The sequence below is a fragment of the Notolepis coatsorum genome, assembly GCF_963971535.1.
Source record: "Notolepis coatsorum genome assembly, chromosome: 4".
Classification (NCBI taxonomy): Eukaryota; Metazoa; Chordata; class Actinopteri; order Aulopiformes; family Paralepididae; genus Notolepis; species Notolepis coatsorum.
In genome coordinates this window covers 131805404-131823091 of record NC_140168.1, presented here as the reverse complement: position 1 = coordinate 131823091, position 17688 = coordinate 131805404, and the positions used below count along the sequence as shown (strand labels likewise).

Below are 17688 nucleotides of genomic sequence, written 5' to 3'. Positions count from 1 at the left end.
AAGTTGATCAACCGATTTTGAGTATATGGGGCATGGGACTTGAGCAATTTTTTTTTTTAATTTTTTTTTAAATAACTAAATAGTTACTTTTCACAGTAACTCATTACTTTTGGGTGTAAGTAACTAGTACAGTAACGAAGTTACTTTGAAATGAAGTAACTAGTAAAGTAACTGAGTTACTATTTTTCAGTAACTAGCACAACACTGGTGACCACACACCTGCTTATGAAGGTAAGCTAACGAGGGGTGTGGTCAGACGAATACTGGGATTAAAGGTACATTGTGGAATTTTATTCAGTGCGCGTGCACATGCGGGGATAGTGCAAGAGTGATGCCGAGCGTCACCACTATTGACAGAACTTGGTTATAGTCATAACCTATCGTTAACCTTCTGTAGTGTGGTAGTGAAAGGTTAACCGTCTGTAGTGTGGTAGTGAAAGGTTAACCTTCTGTAGTGTGGTAGTGAAAGGTTAACCTTCTGTAGTGTGGTAGTGAAAGGTTAACCGTCTGTAGTGTGGTAGTGAAAGGGTTGATCTTCTGTAGTGTGGTAGTGAAAGGTTAGCCTTCTGTAGTGTGGTAGTGAAAGGGTTAACCGTATGTAATGTGGTAGTGAAAGGGTTAACCATATGTAGTGTGGTAGTGAAAGGGTTAACCTGCTGTAGGTTGGCAGTGAAAGGGTTAACCTTATGTAGTGTGGTAGTGAAAGTGTTAACCTTATGTAGTGTGGTAGTGAAAGTGTTATCCCTTTGTAGTGTGGTAGTGAAAGGGTTAACCTTCTGTCGCGTGGTTAGTGAAAGGGTTAACCTTCTGTAGTGTGGTAGTGAAAGGGTTAACCTTCTGTAGTGTGGTAGTGAAAGGGTTAACCTTCTGTAGTGTGGTAGTGAAAGGTTAACCTTCTGTAGTGTGGTAGTGAAAGGGTTAACACTTTTCTTCTGGGCTGTCTGACGCTTCCCCGATGCTCCACCAGGAGGTGCTAACCATGACTATATTATGGCATGTCAGGATATTCTGAGGCTCTTATTTCCCAAAGAGAGGGTGAAGATGACTCCAGCTGGGGTCAGAGGTGGACATATTTTGAGCCGGACAGGCGACTCTCTGTGTGTGTGTGTGTGTGTGTGTGTGAGTGTGTGTGTGTGTGTGTGTGTGTGTGTGTGTGTGTGTGTGTGTGTGTGTGTGTGTGTGTGTGTGTGTGTGTGTGTGTGTGTGTGTGTGTGTGTGTGTGTGTGTGTGTGTGTGTGTGTGTGTGTGTGTGTGCGTGTGTGTGTGCATGCGTGCATGTGCGTGTGTGTGGGTGTGTGTGTGGGTGACCAGGATTCATATTTGGATCTCTACACAGGGAGTAAAGCTTAACTGTCAAGATATACAGTGTGCATTTATTTTCTTGCATCTCTCTCTCTCTCTCTCTCTCTCTCTCTCTCTCTCTCTCTCTCTCTCTCTCTCTCTCTCTCTCTCTCTCTCTCTCTCTCTCTCTGCTCTCTCTGCTCTCTCTGTGCTCTCTCTCTCTTTGAAGAGGAAGTTCAAAAAGATGGTGTTCACAAATTATACCAGGGAGGAAGATCAACGTATTGTATGAGAATGAGTTGAAGGGTGACATGAGAGTATAGTCTAGTGTGTGTGTGTGTGTAATGTCTGTGTGTGCATGTGTGATTGTGTTGTGTGTAGTTGAAGTATTTGCAAATTGTATTGTATCATGTATTGGTAATCGTGTCATATACTTGCTGAAGTATATATAATATTATATATAATATAGTTATTGATGGGGGATGGAAACAGATAAGCTTTGCTTCTTCCATCTCCTTTTCAAACAGTGTATAGTTTCTGGCTGTTTTATTTTTTAAAAAAATTGGGGGGGGTTCCTCTTTCATTTATTTTCAAATGTTGTTTTGCCGGACAATGGCAAATGTAGCCAAACTAACACTGTGGGTTGAAATAAAACTATTGAATCTTGAATCTCTCTCTGCTCTCTCTCTCTGCTCTCTCTGCTCTCTCTCTGCTCTCTCTCTCTCTCTCTGCTCTCTCTCTCTCTCTCTCTCTCTCTCTCTCTCTCTCCTCTCTCTCTCTCTCTCTCTCTCTCTCTCTCTCTCTCCTCTCTCTCTCTCTCTCTCTCTCTCTTCATTTAAATAAATAAAAGAATGTAAGTAGCTGGACTAGAATAGCACACTGAGGAGACTCATTATAATGCTGTGTGGACCTATAGGCCTAACTAGTGTCTCCACCTAGTAGGGCTGACCTCCACTAGTCCAATAGTCGACTAATCGATCGAAATGAGCCAACCTCATAGTCATGTTCCCTGGGTTCAATGTTCCCTGCCCTGAATCTGAATCTGAAAAAGGGTCCAATGTTCCCTGGTCCCAAAAAAGGGTCCAATGTTCCCCACTCCTGAAAAAGGGTCCAATGTTCCCCACTCCTGAAAAAGGGTCCAATGTCCCCCACTCCTGAAAAAGGGTCCAATGTTCCCTGGTCCCAAAAAAGGGTCCAATGTTCCCCACTCCTGAAAAAGGGTCCAATGTTCCCCACTCCTGAAAAAGGGTCCAATGTTACCTGGTCCTGAAAAAGAGTCCAATGTTCCCCACTCCTGAAAAATGGTCCAATGTTCCCCACTCCTGAAAAAAGGTCCTATGTTCCCTGGTCCCGAAAAAGGGTCCAATGTTCCTTGGTCCCGAAAAAGGGTCCAATGTTCCCTGGTCCCAAAAAAGGGTCCAATGTTCCCTGGTCCTGAAAAAGGGTCCAATGTTCCCTGGTCCCAAAAAAGGGTCCAATGTTCCCCACTCCTGAAAAAGGGTCCAATGTCCCCCACTCCTGAAAAAGGGTCCAATGTCCCCCACTCCTGAAAAAGGGTCCAATGTTCCCCACTCCTGAAAAAGGGTCCCATGTTCCCCGCTCCTGAAAAAGGGTCCAATGTTCCCCGGTCCTGAAAAGGGGTCCAATGTTCCCCACTCCGGAAAAAAAGGTCCAATGTTCCCCGGTCCTGAAAAAGGGTCCAATGTTCCCTGGTCCTGAAAAAGGGTCCAATGTTCCCCGGTCCTGAAAAAGGGTCCAATGTTCCCTGGTCCTGAAAAAGGGTCCCATGTTCCCCGCTCCTGAAAAAGGGTCCAATGTTCCCCGGTCCTGAAAAAGGGTCCAATGTTCCCCACTCCTGAAAAAAGGTCCAATGTCCCCCACTCCTGAAAAAGGGTCCAATGTTCCCCACTCCTGAAAAAGGGTCCAATGTTCCCACTCCTGAAAAAGGGTCCAATGTTCCCCGGTCCTGAAAAGGGGTCCAATGTTCCCCGGTCCTGAAAAAGGGTCCCATGTTCCCCGCTCCTGAAAAAGGGTCCAATGTTCCCCGGTCCTGAAAAAGGGTCCAATGTTCCCTGGTCCGGAAAAAAGGTCCAATGTTCCCCGGTCCTGAAAAAGGGTCCAATGTTCCCCCGGTCCTGAAAAAGGGTCCCATGTTCCCCGCTCCTGAAAAAGGGTCCAATGTTCCCCGGGTCCTATATGCTTCGAGAACCCGGTTTCCATATGATTTCCAAGCGAATTAACTACTAAATCCAAGTAGATTTGAGCTAAATTAGAAGCATCCAAATGGTTTTCCGTGAACTAACATTAAACCTCTGTTCCTTAAAGAACACCAGTGACAAGAAGGCAGGCTGATGCCAGTATGACCGGGGGGAACATGGCACCCTTTATCAGAAGGGAGATATCGAACCTCGGGGGAACATTGGATCCGGGAAACAAGACCCCAGCACGTATACTGTACTGTACTGTGCTGCGGACCACTTTGTTAAAGGAACATGCCAACATTTTGGGAAATGCGCTTACTGTCTCCTTCAGAGTCTGACAAGAAGATAGACACCTGTTTCCTCTCTGTGCTGTGAGTAGAACGCGATCAGGTTGCAAGCTAGCCTATAGCTTAGCACAAAAGGAATGAAAGTGGATACGGAACAACTAGCCTAGCTTAAAACTCTGAGAGACTCTGTTTTTGGCCAACAGCTATAGGCTAGCTGATCCGTATCTGCTTCTATTTAATTAATTACCATCCAGAGGTGGGTATAGTGTTGTAAGATTAGGGTGTTGCCTGCTCCTTTAAGAGTGATGCGTTGTGGGATATACAGTATATGTGGTCTATACACAAGCAGCGAATAGTCATATAGTCAGAGTGTACGCGGGAACGGTAGAGAAAGGTAGCACTTCATTTGTGTGTAACGTTAGTCAATAACATTAAGAATAGAGAGCTGAACCCTGCAAATGGAAATAAATGCCCAGTCCTTGAGAGAACGGTTTCTTGGTTTACTGTCACCACCTTACTAGGCTGGTAAAGCTATGCCCCCTAAAGTGTGCAAACGGAAATGCAGAAAATACCGGCTACAGGCTTTCCGGTTTCGACAAAACAATTATAGAAACGTGTGAAGTGCACAATATTTTCTCGTTTAATCCACTGCAACGGCTTTGCCTGAAGAATTTACTACATGACCGGGACGTTCTAGCTTGTTTGCCGACAGGATTCGGGAAAAGTTTGGTCCGTTCGGAGGCAGCTTCCAGGGGAAGTACATACACCGGAAATTCTACCCCACAGACACTTTCGGCCGTAGTTCTTTACCAGGCTTTATCTCACAGAGGAGATAGAACTGGGAACGAGGTTACCACCTTACAGCGGGAATTACCCCGAAGTCCGGCTAGCTCAGGGGTCGACAACCTGCGGCTCCAAGGCCGCATGCGGCTCTTTAGCCAATCAGCTGCGGCTCCCTGGCCCCCCAAAATTTTTTTTTTAACTTTATTTATTTATAATTTTTTTCTTATTTTGGAGATCGGTGTCATACTGTGACACTGAAATGAAAAAATATTTCATCAACTAAGATATTTAGTCAACAAAAGGCTTACCTGTATGCCTGATATGTGGTGCGAAATTTGCGAACAACGAAAAATTTACTTTTTATTTTATAGATTTTCCACAAATAAGGGAAGGAGCTGCATAGTTCAGGGTTTTATTTCAAAGTAGGTCTACAGATGCCAGTGTTTTTTCTCCTTTTCTGTGTTTTATTTCAAAGTAGGTCTACACATGGTAGTCTTTTTTCAAAGTGGACTACTTTTTATTTTATAAATGTTCCACAAATAAGGGAAGGACTCAGTGGCGGCTGGCCACTGGGGGCGCCGACCCCCCTGTTAAAGAGAGAAGAAAAAGATTTATTTTTTTTTTTTATTATTATGCCCTATAAATAATATAAGCATGTTTAAAATGAATAATATTTACTCATTTTAAGTATGTTTGTGTTTCCAATGCACAATATAACGTTAATATATCAAATAAAAAATAATCGTTTCCTGAACAGGAAGTGACTCACTGTCGCATAGCCGCATTTCTCCTAGCCGTATTTCTCGGCCCGGGCTAGACGCAATAGCGCTCTGAGTGCATCATCGCTGTATCCGTCGCAGCCAATCAGTGCGTAACGCGCTGTGCATTGAAATATGATGTATTATGTTGGAAGCCGGGCACGATTTGAAGCGGTCTAGGCAAGCAGCCTTAGCGGCGTCTAGAATTTCCGTAGCCGCATTTCACGGAGACGCTCTCTGATTGGCCGACGCCAGATTTCTTTTCCGTAGCCGCATTTCGCGGAGACGCTCTTTGATTGGCCGACGCGATGCCAGTACTTTTTCCGTAGCCGCATTTCTCGGGTTGGCTTAGAGAGCAGGGTGATAGAATGCGCCAGGTAGTTCTTGGTCGGATGCACAGGCGAACTTAGGTAACGTTAGAGTTTGTCTTAGAGCGTGACGGCAAGTTCTTTCGACAGTTAAGCTTAGGCACTCTTTCAAAGTTGGTTAAGGTTAGAGTTTGTCTTAGAGCATGGTGATAGAACGCCAGGTAGTTTGCAGGCTGTTCGACGCGGAAATGGGCAAAGACACTCATTCATTGAATTCATCACATTACTGTTGTGTTGTGCTAACAAGCTAATCTGGATGCAGTCTGGACAGAGTGGATAACTGGATATACATCAACAGTCTGGGGACAACAGTGGACCACGTAAACAGTGAGTTAATTCGGTCTCTCTCTCTCTCTCTCTCTCTCTCTCTCTCTCTCTCTCTCTCTCTCTCTCTCTCTCTCGCTCTCGCTCTCTCTCTCTCTCTCTCTCTCTCTCTCTCTCTCTCTCTCTCTCTCTCTCTCGCTCTCTCTCTCTCTCTCGCTGATGGCAATGGTGATAGTTGTACTGTAACTGTACCTACTTAAATATCCGTATGCTTTTGGTTTCACCGACGCTCTCTGACGCACACAGTAGTGTGTGGTTTCGCGATGCGTGCGCACGCGCGTGTTTGTGTGCAGTGTGGCATTGTGCCTTGGTACATGTACATTTTTGGTATGATCGACCCCCCAAGAGAAAAATCCACAAGCCGCCACTGGAAGGACTCAAATATACCTGAATAGTTCAGGGTTTTATTTCAAAGTCGGTCTACAGACACCAGTGTTTTGTCTCCTCTTCTGTGTTTTATTTAAAAATAGGTCTACACAGCCAGTATTTTTTCTCCTCTTCATAAGAGTTTGAGGTTTTCCTTTGTTATAACAGGTAAATACAGCAATAAAAAGTTCTTTTTGTTGCTTTATAATCCCATTAATGCAACAAACTGTGTGCTATAAGTATAAAGTATAATAAATCGCAAATTACTTTGGGTATGCAATTGTCAGGCGTTTTATGCTAAATGTGGGGTATGCTTGGGGATATATAAAATGTTATACACTGTGTTACCTTCATTTTAAGGGTAAATAGGTTGTGCGGCTCCCTGAGCATTTTATTTTGTGGGACGGGGGAAAAGTGGCTCTTTTGATAGTAAAGGTTGCTGACCCCTGGGCTAGCTGTAACAAGCCCTGGAGTGTTAGGAGAACTGTTGACAGAATCCGGCTATAGGGCGACAATAATGTGGTCAAGAGGCATGGTTTGTATCTTTAGCCTTTAACTGGCGTGGTTTATTTATTCACATGGTATGAGCAGCAGTTCTAGAGTTCTCCTCTCACTGAGAGGCTGGGGGGGAAAGAGGTAAGTAGGAGGAGACATCTCTATTTATACTCGCCACCTGGTGGTGTTCTTGAGTGGCTCCGCCTAGAGCGCCCTCTAGTGGAAACAGTTATATATGCAGTTAGACAGTTACTAACAATCCTACATAGAACCTCTGACTTCAACAAGAACGCTCCCCTGTACTCTTACTACGGTTCCGATTAATACACAGAAAATGTATGGATTAATTAATGCACTGCAGCTCGCTACCAATTTACATAGAAATAATGCAGTAACGAACCATTTAGTAACGGTAATTGAGTTACTGAATTAAAAAAAGGAAAAAGGTAATGCATTAGAGTACTAGTTATTGCCAGAAGTAATGGCGTTACTGTAACGTGTTCCAGTACTGTACACTGTTCCCTAGAAACAGGATTCCAGTGAAACCGTCTCCAGGTACGGGACATCAAAGAGGAAGCTCCGGTTTCATGAGATGGAATGGAACGTTTAATTAGCATATAAGCCTGCGTGACCGACTCACACTGAGCAAGGTGATTGGTCAGCACTAAAGAGAGAACTCACAAGGAGCAAAGTGATTGGTCGGCACTAGAGAGAGAACTCGCACGGAGCAAGGTGATTGGTCGGCACTAGAGAGAGAACTCGCACGGAGCAAGGTGATTGGTCGGCACTAGAGATAGAACTTGCAGGGAGCAAGGTGATTGGTCAGCACTAGAGCGAGTTACGGAAAATAAAAGTCACATAATCCTAAACTCCTACATTTAAGATTTCAATTGAATGATTGTATTAAAATGTAGTCACCAGCCAAGTCAGTCATGACAATATACGAACCTGTGTTAATGAGGTAATAAACACCTCATATTACCCCTCCCGCACGCACGCACGCACGCACGCGCGTGCACGCACACACACACACACACACACACACACACACACACACACACACACACACACACACACACACACACACACACACACACACACACACACACACACACACACACACACACACACACACACACACACAATTTTTTACTCTATCCTCTTCATCACAGGAGGTAATGAAAAGTTATTTTCAGGGTTGGCTGAATGGTTAAATCAGTTGGGAAGTCAAGGTGATCTCTCTCTCTCTCTCTTTCTCTCTCTCTCTTTCTCTTTCTCTCTTTCTCTCTCTCTCTTTCTCTCTCTCTCTTTCTCTTTCTCTCTTTCTCTCTCTCTCTCTGTCTCTCTCTCCCCCTCGCTCTCTCTCTCTCTGCCTGTGGAGGCAGTCAATCGATGATATCGGGGACCTGCATTGCTATTCCTAGCACTATTTGGGCAACTTTACACAATTCCTGTGAGTCTATTGAAGACATCTGTAAGTTTTTTTCTTTTTTAAATGCATTGTTTTATATTTCTAATCAAGTACTCAAAACCATAATTTTTCAGCCTCAGGATTTCAGGCTGTTATGGCCTGGCTCCGCCCATAAGCACTTTGAGTGACAGTCAGCCCACACAGTCTGTGACTGGTAGACAGAGAGAGAGAGAGATTGTTATTGTTTATCTCTTTTCTTTGTTTTTGTTTTGTTTTGTTTTTCCCTTTTCCCCTTTAGTGAATTTATTTTAGGTCAACTCGTCATTCAATTTTGATATAATTGTTTCTACTATCAGCTATATCTTTTAGTTCTTATCTATCGAATTGTATTGTACTGTCGTTTATAATTTTGACCACCAATTGTATTGTTGTATGTGGATGTTTTGTTTGTAAATCAAAAAACTGAAAATAAAAATGTAAGTATAAAAAAAAAACAGAGTGTGTGTGTGTGTGTGTGTGTCTCTGTGTGCGGACCGAGGATGTCTGTGAGCTGTGAGCGGTGGTGGCGGTGAGATGCTTAACCCCTCGCTCCTCTCTGGAGAGCTGTTAGCCTCTCGCTGAGAACGCTGTGCTGGCCAGGCTATTTACAGAGGTGACTTATACAGCGAGGCACACTCTGCCACAGTAAGAGGACACTCCTGTACTGCCTCTCTCTGAATGTGTTGGCTGAGAGGCCGGGGCTGGCTGGGTGGGTGGCTGGGTAGCAACTCGGTGGGTTTAGTAACTGGTTTAGCAACTCGTGGGTTTAGTAACTGGTTTAGCAAATCGGTGGGTTTAGTAACTGGTTTAGCAACTCGTGGGTTTAGTAACTGGTTTAGCAACTCGGTGGGTTTAGTAAATGGTTTAGCAACTCGGTGGGTTTAGTAACTGGTTTAGCAACTCGTGGGTTTAGTAACTGGTTTAGCAACTCTGTGGGTTTAGTAACTGGTTTAGCAACTCGGTGGGTTTAGTAAATGGTTTAGCAACTCGGTGGGTTTAGTAACTGGGAGGGTTTAGTAACTGGTTTAGTAACTAGATGGTTTAGTAACTGGATGGTTTAGTAACTGGATGGTTTAGTAACTAGATGGTTTAGTAACTAGATGGTTTAGTAACTGGTTTAGTAACTAGATGGTTTAGTAAATGGATGGTTTAGTAACTGGATGGTTTAGTAACTAGATGGTTTAGTAACTAGAGGGTTTAGTAACTGGTTTAGCAACTCGGTGGGTTTAGTAAATGGTTTAGCAACTCGGTGGGTTTAGTAACTGGGAGGGTTTAGTAACTGGTTTAGTAACTAGATGGTTTAGTAACTGGATGGTTTAGTAACTGGATGGTTTAGTAACTAGATGGTTTAGTAACTAGATGGTTTAGTAACTGGTTTAGTAACTAGATGGTTTAGTAAATGGATGGTTTAATAACTGGATGGTTTAGTAACTAGATGGTTTAGTAACTGGATGGTTTACTGGATGGTTTAGTAACTGGATGGTTTAGTAACTGGTTTAGTAACTAGATGGTTTAGTAACTGGATGGTTTAGTAACTGGATGGTTTAGTAACTGGATGGTTTAGTAACTGGATGGTTTAGTAACTGGATGGTTTAGTAACTGGATGGTTTAGTAACTGGATGGTTTAGTAACTAGATGGTTTAGTAACTGGTTTAGTAACGGGGTGGTTTAGTAACTGGATGGTTTAGTAACTGAATGGGTTTAGTAACTGGTTTAATAACTGGATGGTTTAGTAACTGGTTTAGTAACTGGATGGTTTAGTAACTAGATGGTTTAGTAACTGGTTTAGTAACTGGATGGTTTAGTAACTGGATGGTTTAGTAACTAGATGCTTTAGTAACTGGATGGTTTAGTAACTGGATGGTTTAGTAACTGAATGGGTTTAGTAACTGGTTTAGTAACTGGATGGTTTAGTAACTGGATGGTTTAGTAACTAGATGGTTTAGTAACTAGATGGTTTAGTAACTGGATGGTTTAGTAACTGGATGGTTTAGTAACTGGATGGTTTAGTAACTAGATGGTTTAGTAACTAGATGGTTTAGTAACTGGATGGTTTAGTAACTGAATGGGTTTAGTAACTGGTTTAGTAACTAGATGGTTTAGTAACTGGATGGTTTGGTAACTGGATGGTTTAGTAACTGAATGGGTTTAGTAACTGGTTTAGTAACTGGATGGTTTAGTAACTGGATGGTTTAGTAACTAGATGGTTTAGTAACTGGATGGTTTAGTAACTGGATGGTTTAGTAACTGAATGGGTTTAGTAACTGGTTTAGTAACTAGATGGTTTAGTAACTGGATGGTTTAGTAACTGGATGGTTTAGTAACTAGATGGTTTAGTAACTAGATGGTTTAGTAACTGGATGGTTTAGTAACTGGATGGTTTAGTAACTGGATGGTTTAGTAACTAGATGGTTTAGTAACTAGATGGTTTAGTAACTGGATGGTTTAGTAACTGGATGGTTTAGTAACTAGATGGTTTAGTAACTAGATGGTTTAGTAACTGGATGGTTTAGTAACTAGATGGTTTAGTAACTAGATTAGTAACTGGATGGTTTAGTAACTGGATGGTTTAGTAACTGGATGGTTTAGTAACTAGATGGTTTAGTAACTAGATGGTTTAGTAACTAGATTAGTAACTGGATGGTTTAGTAACTGGATGGTTTAGTAACTGGATGGTTTAGTAACTAGATGGTTTAGTAACTGGATGGTTTAGTAACTAGATGGTTTAGTAACTAGATTAGTAACTGGATGGTTTAGTAACTGGATGGTTTAGTAACTGGATGGTTTAGTAACTAGATGGTTTAGTAACTAGATGGTTTAATAACTAGATTAGTAACTGGATGGTTTAGTAACTGGACGGTTTAGTAACTAGATGGTTTAGTAACTGGATGGTTTAGTAACTGGATGGTTTAGTAACTGAATGGGTTTAGTAACTGGTTTAGTAACTAGATGGGTTTAGTAACTGGATGGGTTTAGTAACTGGTTTAGTAACTGGGTGGGTTTAGTAACTGGATGGGTTTAGTAACTAGATGGTTTAGTAACTGGATGGTTTAGTAACTGAATGGGTTTAGTAACTGGTTTAGTAACTGGATGGTTTAGTAACTGGATGGGTTTAGTAACTAGATGGTTTAGTAACTGGATGGTTTAGTAACTGAATGGGTTTAGTAACTGGTTTAGTAACTGGATGGTTTAGTAACTGGATGGTTTAGTAACTGGATGGGTTTAGTAACTAGATGGTTTAGTAACTAGATGGTTTAGTAACTGGATGGTTTAGTAACTGAATGGGTTTAGTAACTGGTTTAGTAACTGGATGGTTTAGTAACTGAATGGGTTTAGTAACTGGTTTAGTAACTGGGTGGGTTTAGTAACTGGATGGGTTTAGTAACTAGATGGTTTAGTAACTAGATGGGTTTAGTAACTGAATGGGTTTAGTAACTGGTTTAGTAACTGGGTGGGTTTAGTAACTGGATGGGTTTAGTAACTGAATGGGTTTAGTAACTGGTTTAGTAACTAGATGGGTTTAGTAACTGAATGGGTTTAGTAACTGGTTTAGTAACTAGATGGTTTAGTAACTGGATGGGTTTAGTAACTGAATGGGTTTAGTAACTGGTTTAGTAACTAGATGGTTTAGTAACTGAATGGTTTAGTAACTAGATGGTTTAGTAACTGGATGGTTTAGTAACTGGATGGTTTAGTAACTGGATGGTTTAGTAACTAGATGGTTTAGTAACTGGATGGGTTTAGTAACAAGATGGTTTAGTAACTGGTTTAGTAACTAGATGGTTTAGTAACTAGATGGTTTAGTAACTGGATGGTTTAGTAACTGGATGGGTTTAGTAACAAGATGGTTTAGTAACTGGTTTAGTAACTAGATGGTTTAGTAACTAGATGGTTTAGTAACTGGATGGTTTAGTAACTGGTTTAGTAACTGGATGGTTTAGTAACTAGATGGTTTAGTAACTGGATGGTTTAGTAACTAGATGGTTTAGTAACTGGATGGTTTAGTAACTAGATGGTTTAGTAACTAGATGGTTTAGTAACTGGATGGTTTAGTAACTATATGGTTTAGTAACTAGATGGTTTAGTAACTGGATGGTTTAGTAACTGATTTAGTAACTGATTTTGTAACTGGATGGTTTAGTAACTGGATGGTTTAGTAACTAGATGGTTTAGTAACTGGATGGTTTAGTAACTGGATGGTTTAGTAACTGGATGGTTTAGTAACTAGATGGTTTAGTAACTGGATGGTTTAGTAACTGGATGGTTTAGTAACTGGATGGTTTAGTAACTAGATGGTTTAGTAACTGGATGGTTTAGTAACTGAATGGGTTTAGTAACTGGTTTAGTAACTAGATGGTTTAGTAACTAGATGGTTTAGTAACTAGATGGTTTAGTAACTGGATGGTTTAGTAACTGGATGGTTTAGTGACTGGATGGTTTAGTAACTGGATGGTTTAGTAACTAGATGGTTTAGTAACTAGATGGTTTAGTAACTGGATGGTTTAGTAACTGATTTAGTAACTGGATGGTTTAGTAACTAGATGGTTTAGTAACTGGATGGTTTAGTAACTGAATGGGTTTAGTAACTGGTTTAGTAACTGGCTGGTTTAGTAACTGGATGGTTTAGTAACTGGATGGTTTAGTAACTGGATAGTTTAATAACTGGATGGTTTAGTAACTAGATGGTTTAGTAACTAGATGGTTTAGTAACTGGATGGTTTAGTAACTGAATGGGTTTAGTAACTGGTTTAGTAACTAGATGGTTTAGTAACTAGATGGTTTAGTAACTAGATGGTTTAGTAACTGGATGGTTTAGTAACTTATTTAGTAACTGGATGGTTTAGTAACTAGATGGTTTAGTAACTGGATGGTTTAGTAACTGAATGGGTTTAGTAACTGGTTTAGTAACTAGATGGTTTAGTAACTGAATGGTTTAGTAACTGGATGGTTTAGTAACTAGATGGTTTAGTAACTAGATGGTTTAATAACTGGTTTAGTAACTAGATGGTTTAGTAACTAGATGGTTTAGTAACTGGTTTAGTAACTAGATGGTTTAGTAACTGGATGGTTTAGTAACTAAATGGTTTAGTAACTGGATGGTTTAGTAACTGGATGGTTTAGTAACTGGTTTAGTAACTGGATGGTTTAGTAACTAGATGGTTTAGTAACTGGATGGTTTAGTAACTGGATGGTTTAGTAACTGGATGGTTTAGTAACTAGATGGTTTAGTAACTGGATGGTTTAGTAACTGGATGGTTTAGTAACTGGATGGTTTAGTAACTAGATGGTTTAGTAACTGGATGGTTTAGTAACTAGATGGTTTAGTAACTAGATGGTTTAGTAACTGGAATGTTTAGTAACTGGATGGTTTAGTAACTGGATGGTTTAGTAACTGGATAGTTCAGTAACTAGATGGTTTAGTAACTGGATGGTTTACTGGATGGTTTAGTAACTGGATGGTTTAGTAACTGGATGGTTTAGTAACTAGATGGTTTAGTAACTGGATGGTTTAGTAACTAGATGGTTTAGTAACTGGATGGTTTAGTAACTGGATGGTTTAGTAACTGGATGGTTTACTGGATGGTTTAGTAACTAGATGGTTTAGTAACTAGATGGTTTAGTAACTGGATGGTTTAGTAACTGGATGGTTTAGTAACTGGATGGTTTAGTAACTGGATGGTTTAGTAACTGGATGGTTTAGTAACTAGATGGTTTAGTAACTGGATGGTTTATTAACTGGATGGTTTAGTAACTGGATAGTTTAGTAACTGGATGGTTTAGTAACTGGATGGTTTAGTAACTAGATGGTTTAGTAACTGGATGGTTTAGTAACTAGATGGTTTAGTAACTGGATGGTTTAGTAACTGGATGGTTTAGTAACTGGATGGTTTAGTAATTGGTTTAGTAACTAGATGGGTTTAGTAACTGGATGGTTTAGTAACTGGATGGTTTAGTAACTGGATGGTTTAGTAACTGGATGGTTTAGTAACTGGATGGTTTAGTAACTGGTTTAGTAACTGGATAGTTTAGTAACTGGATGGTTTAGTAACTGGATGGTTTAGTAACTGGTTTAGTAACTGGATGGTTTAGTAACTAGATGGTTTAGTAACTGGATGGTTTAGTAACTGGTTTAGTAATTGGTTTAGTAACTAGATGGGTTTAGTAACTGCGTGGGTTGTTACTAACTGGATGGGTTAACTGGGTTAACCGGGTGTCTAGATGTTGAAGGTTTGGTACAGTATCATCAAAAGTGGTGTCTTAACCAACAGAGGTTCGTGGAAGTTAAAAATACACAGTGCATGTGGTCGGAAGACATTACACAAGGATCCGGAAAGGGTTAACAGACATTGACGTCATCACGATCTAAAATGGACTCTAGTCCTGCTGAAGCCAGCAGTTAAGCAGATTGTCACAACACTTTATCTTCTCCCCAACACACCCACCGCACACACACACACACACACACACACACACACACAGATATCTAAGCAACAGTCAGCATGAACTGTCTACAAGAAAGCACACACCTAAAGATAAATCCAACAGCTGATTCTGCAGATTATTTTAATCGGTGTAGATATGGATATGCATCACAAGCCAACGGTCACTCACTCAGCTCATTAGCCTTCAGATTTGTTTTAGTCTCAAACGGTCTTTTGCAAAATGACTCTCAGAAAAGCACCTCACTGAGCTCCCTGCAAATGCCCATCTATTGTCCCCTAGGTCTTCCACTGGACAATAATAATAATAATAATAATAATAATAATAATAATAATAATAATAATAATAATAATAATAATAATAATAATAATAATAATAATAATAATAATAATAATAATAATAATAATAATAATAATAATAATAATAATAATAATAATAATAATAATAATAATAATAATAATAATAATAATAATAATAATAATAATAATAATAATAATAATAATAATAATAATAATAATAATAATAATAATAATAATAATAATAATAATAATAATAATAATAATAATAATAATAATAATAATAATAATAATAATAATAATAATAATAATAATAATAATAATAATAATAATAATAATAATAATAATAATAATAATAATAATGACTTGCATTTATATAGCGCTTTTCTAGACACTCAAAGCGCTTTACAATGTAGGGTGGAAATTGCCTCCATCACCACCACTGGTAGCACCAGACCTTGGGCTACGCAGACTCACTGACTACCATACACTGGCACAAGGCACACATCACACTACACAATGGCTGAACGGCTCAGGAGACAGGGATTGATATCAGCCAATTAAGTGGAAAGGATGATTAGTTGGCCTTGATGTCAGAGACCTGATTGGTAATTTGGCCAGGAAGGTATTATGTTAACATTTCTTTTCAATCAGGTGTGCAGCAAAGGGAATAGTCTCCTAATTAGAATTGTAGACGTGTCAGAAGTATTATGTTGGGCCAGTTTGGCCAGTAATGAAAAGCCACGCTTTGCGACGACAACTTAAACAGAAGTGACGTAAGTAAGACACTGTCCTGTGTGTTTTTAGGGGGAATTTCGGTTCTGTGGTCTGACTCAAAACAACACTACTATGATATTATATGTGAATGTAAAAATACTGTACATTTCCCATCCTCCTGGCTGTGCATCAGTGTGACATCATAGAGTCTCTGGTTCTCTGATTTCCGGCTTTGGCAGATAATGTTCACAAATAGTAGACTGTTCTTGACCAAATCCACGTGACTTCATATATATGTGGTGATGTGGTATTCCTTTAGCTCCAATCTGGGGTATTTTATTTATCTTAATTTTTTTTTACTTGAGAAATCCTTTCATTTATTATTCTTTTATTACTATTAATTTATTCCTGCCTGGAATGTAAAGTGGGATTAGTTTGTACTTTTTTTGGACAATGCATTGGATTATTATCCTGCCGAGATCAATCAATCACAGAGAATCATAAATCCATAATTCCGTCCGGCTCTGATCACCTTATTATTCTCCTTTATGGTTATAGTCCATTATCAGCCATGACACCCCCCCACCCCCACCACACACACACACGCACGCACGCACGCACGCACGCACGCACGCACGCACGCACGCACGCACGCACGCACGCACGCACGCACGCACACACACACACACACACACACACACACACACACACACACACACACACACACACACACACACACACACACACACACACACACACACACTGCTACCCAAAGAAACTTCACCAGCCATCGTTGCTTTCAGGAGCCCCCCCCCCCCCCCCCATCTGACTCCAGGGGCCCCCGCATCCTCTTCCAACCCGTCATCCCTCTCCCAGAACTCTGGCTCGTCTCGCCCCTTTGCCTAAGAAACGTTGTGTCTGCTGGGGCTCTGCTTTTTAATAACAACCTCACCCTGTCATTCCTTCCCAGCAGGAACATGACAAGGGGCCTCTACCCTGTACCCCCCCACCCCCCACCCCCACCCCCCCAGGGCCACAGGTCCATCCAGCCACGCTCGGCAGGGGACCCTACCCCGCACACCGCACCCCCCACACCCCCAGGGCCCCAGATCCCTCCATCATGCCGGGCAGGGGGACCCACCTCCAGCGCCAGCTCCTCGATCTCAAACTGCTTCAGGGCCTGCTTGGTGCTCTCCACGTGCTTGTGGAAGTAGATCACCATCACGTCATACTTCTTCATCACCGACTTGTAGTTCTTGTGGTTGAGGTCAACGACGCGGTCCTTGCCGTCATACTCGGGGACCTCCAGGCCTGCCTCCCCCCAGGCGAGGGTCCCCAGTGAGAGGAAGACCCCCAGAAACACCCAGCCCCACTTCATCTCCTGCCTGGCTGGTTCACCAACACCGCCGCTTAGAAACAACACCCTCACAACAACAGATCGTCAGGACTGTTGGTCAGAGTGCGTGTGGTGGGGGTGGGGGGGGTCCTCAACCAACCGGGAAAGCAAATCAAGAAAAAGTAGTGTTGTTTCCTAATCGGTGAGTTGTTGGTGAGTGAGTGAGTGAGTGAGGAGGTCCCCTTCGTGTCCCCGCCGGCGTGAGAAGAGCAGGTCGGACCGCGGATCCCTCCCTTTTAAAAAAGAAAAAGAGAAAACGCTACACGTGGGCGACCGGGGGGGGGGAGGAGTGAGAGTTGGACGTGTGAGCGTTGCGCGACGGCGCGGCCAACAGAGCTTTCGCTGAACCAAAGGGGCCTGTGGCAGGAAGAGTAGGAGGGGGGGTGGGTGGGGTGGCGGGGGGGTCAGAATAAGCTAATATTGGGTGGCGACATGGGAGGAGCTTAAGCCCCACGGCCACCTGTTTGATGCTTTGAACTCGACGAGAGTGTGAACAAGATGGCGAAGGCGAGAACTTACTCTCGG

The 17688-nt window shown here is 41.6% G+C and overlaps 1 protein-coding gene across 1 annotated transcript in view; it reads right to left on the bottom strand.

The window, feature by feature from the left end:
- Positions 1–17385, bottom strand: part of casq1b (calsequestrin 1b) — an 88519-nt gene extending 71134 nt beyond the window's left edge. The window contains exon 1 of the mRNA XM_084313043.1: positions 16909–17385. Coding sequence (XP_084169169.1) covers positions 16909–17145 — 237 coding nt within the window. The 5' untranslated portion in view covers positions 17146–17385. The remainder of the gene's footprint in view (positions 1–16908) is intronic.
- Positions 17386–17688: the final 303 nt, after the last annotated feature.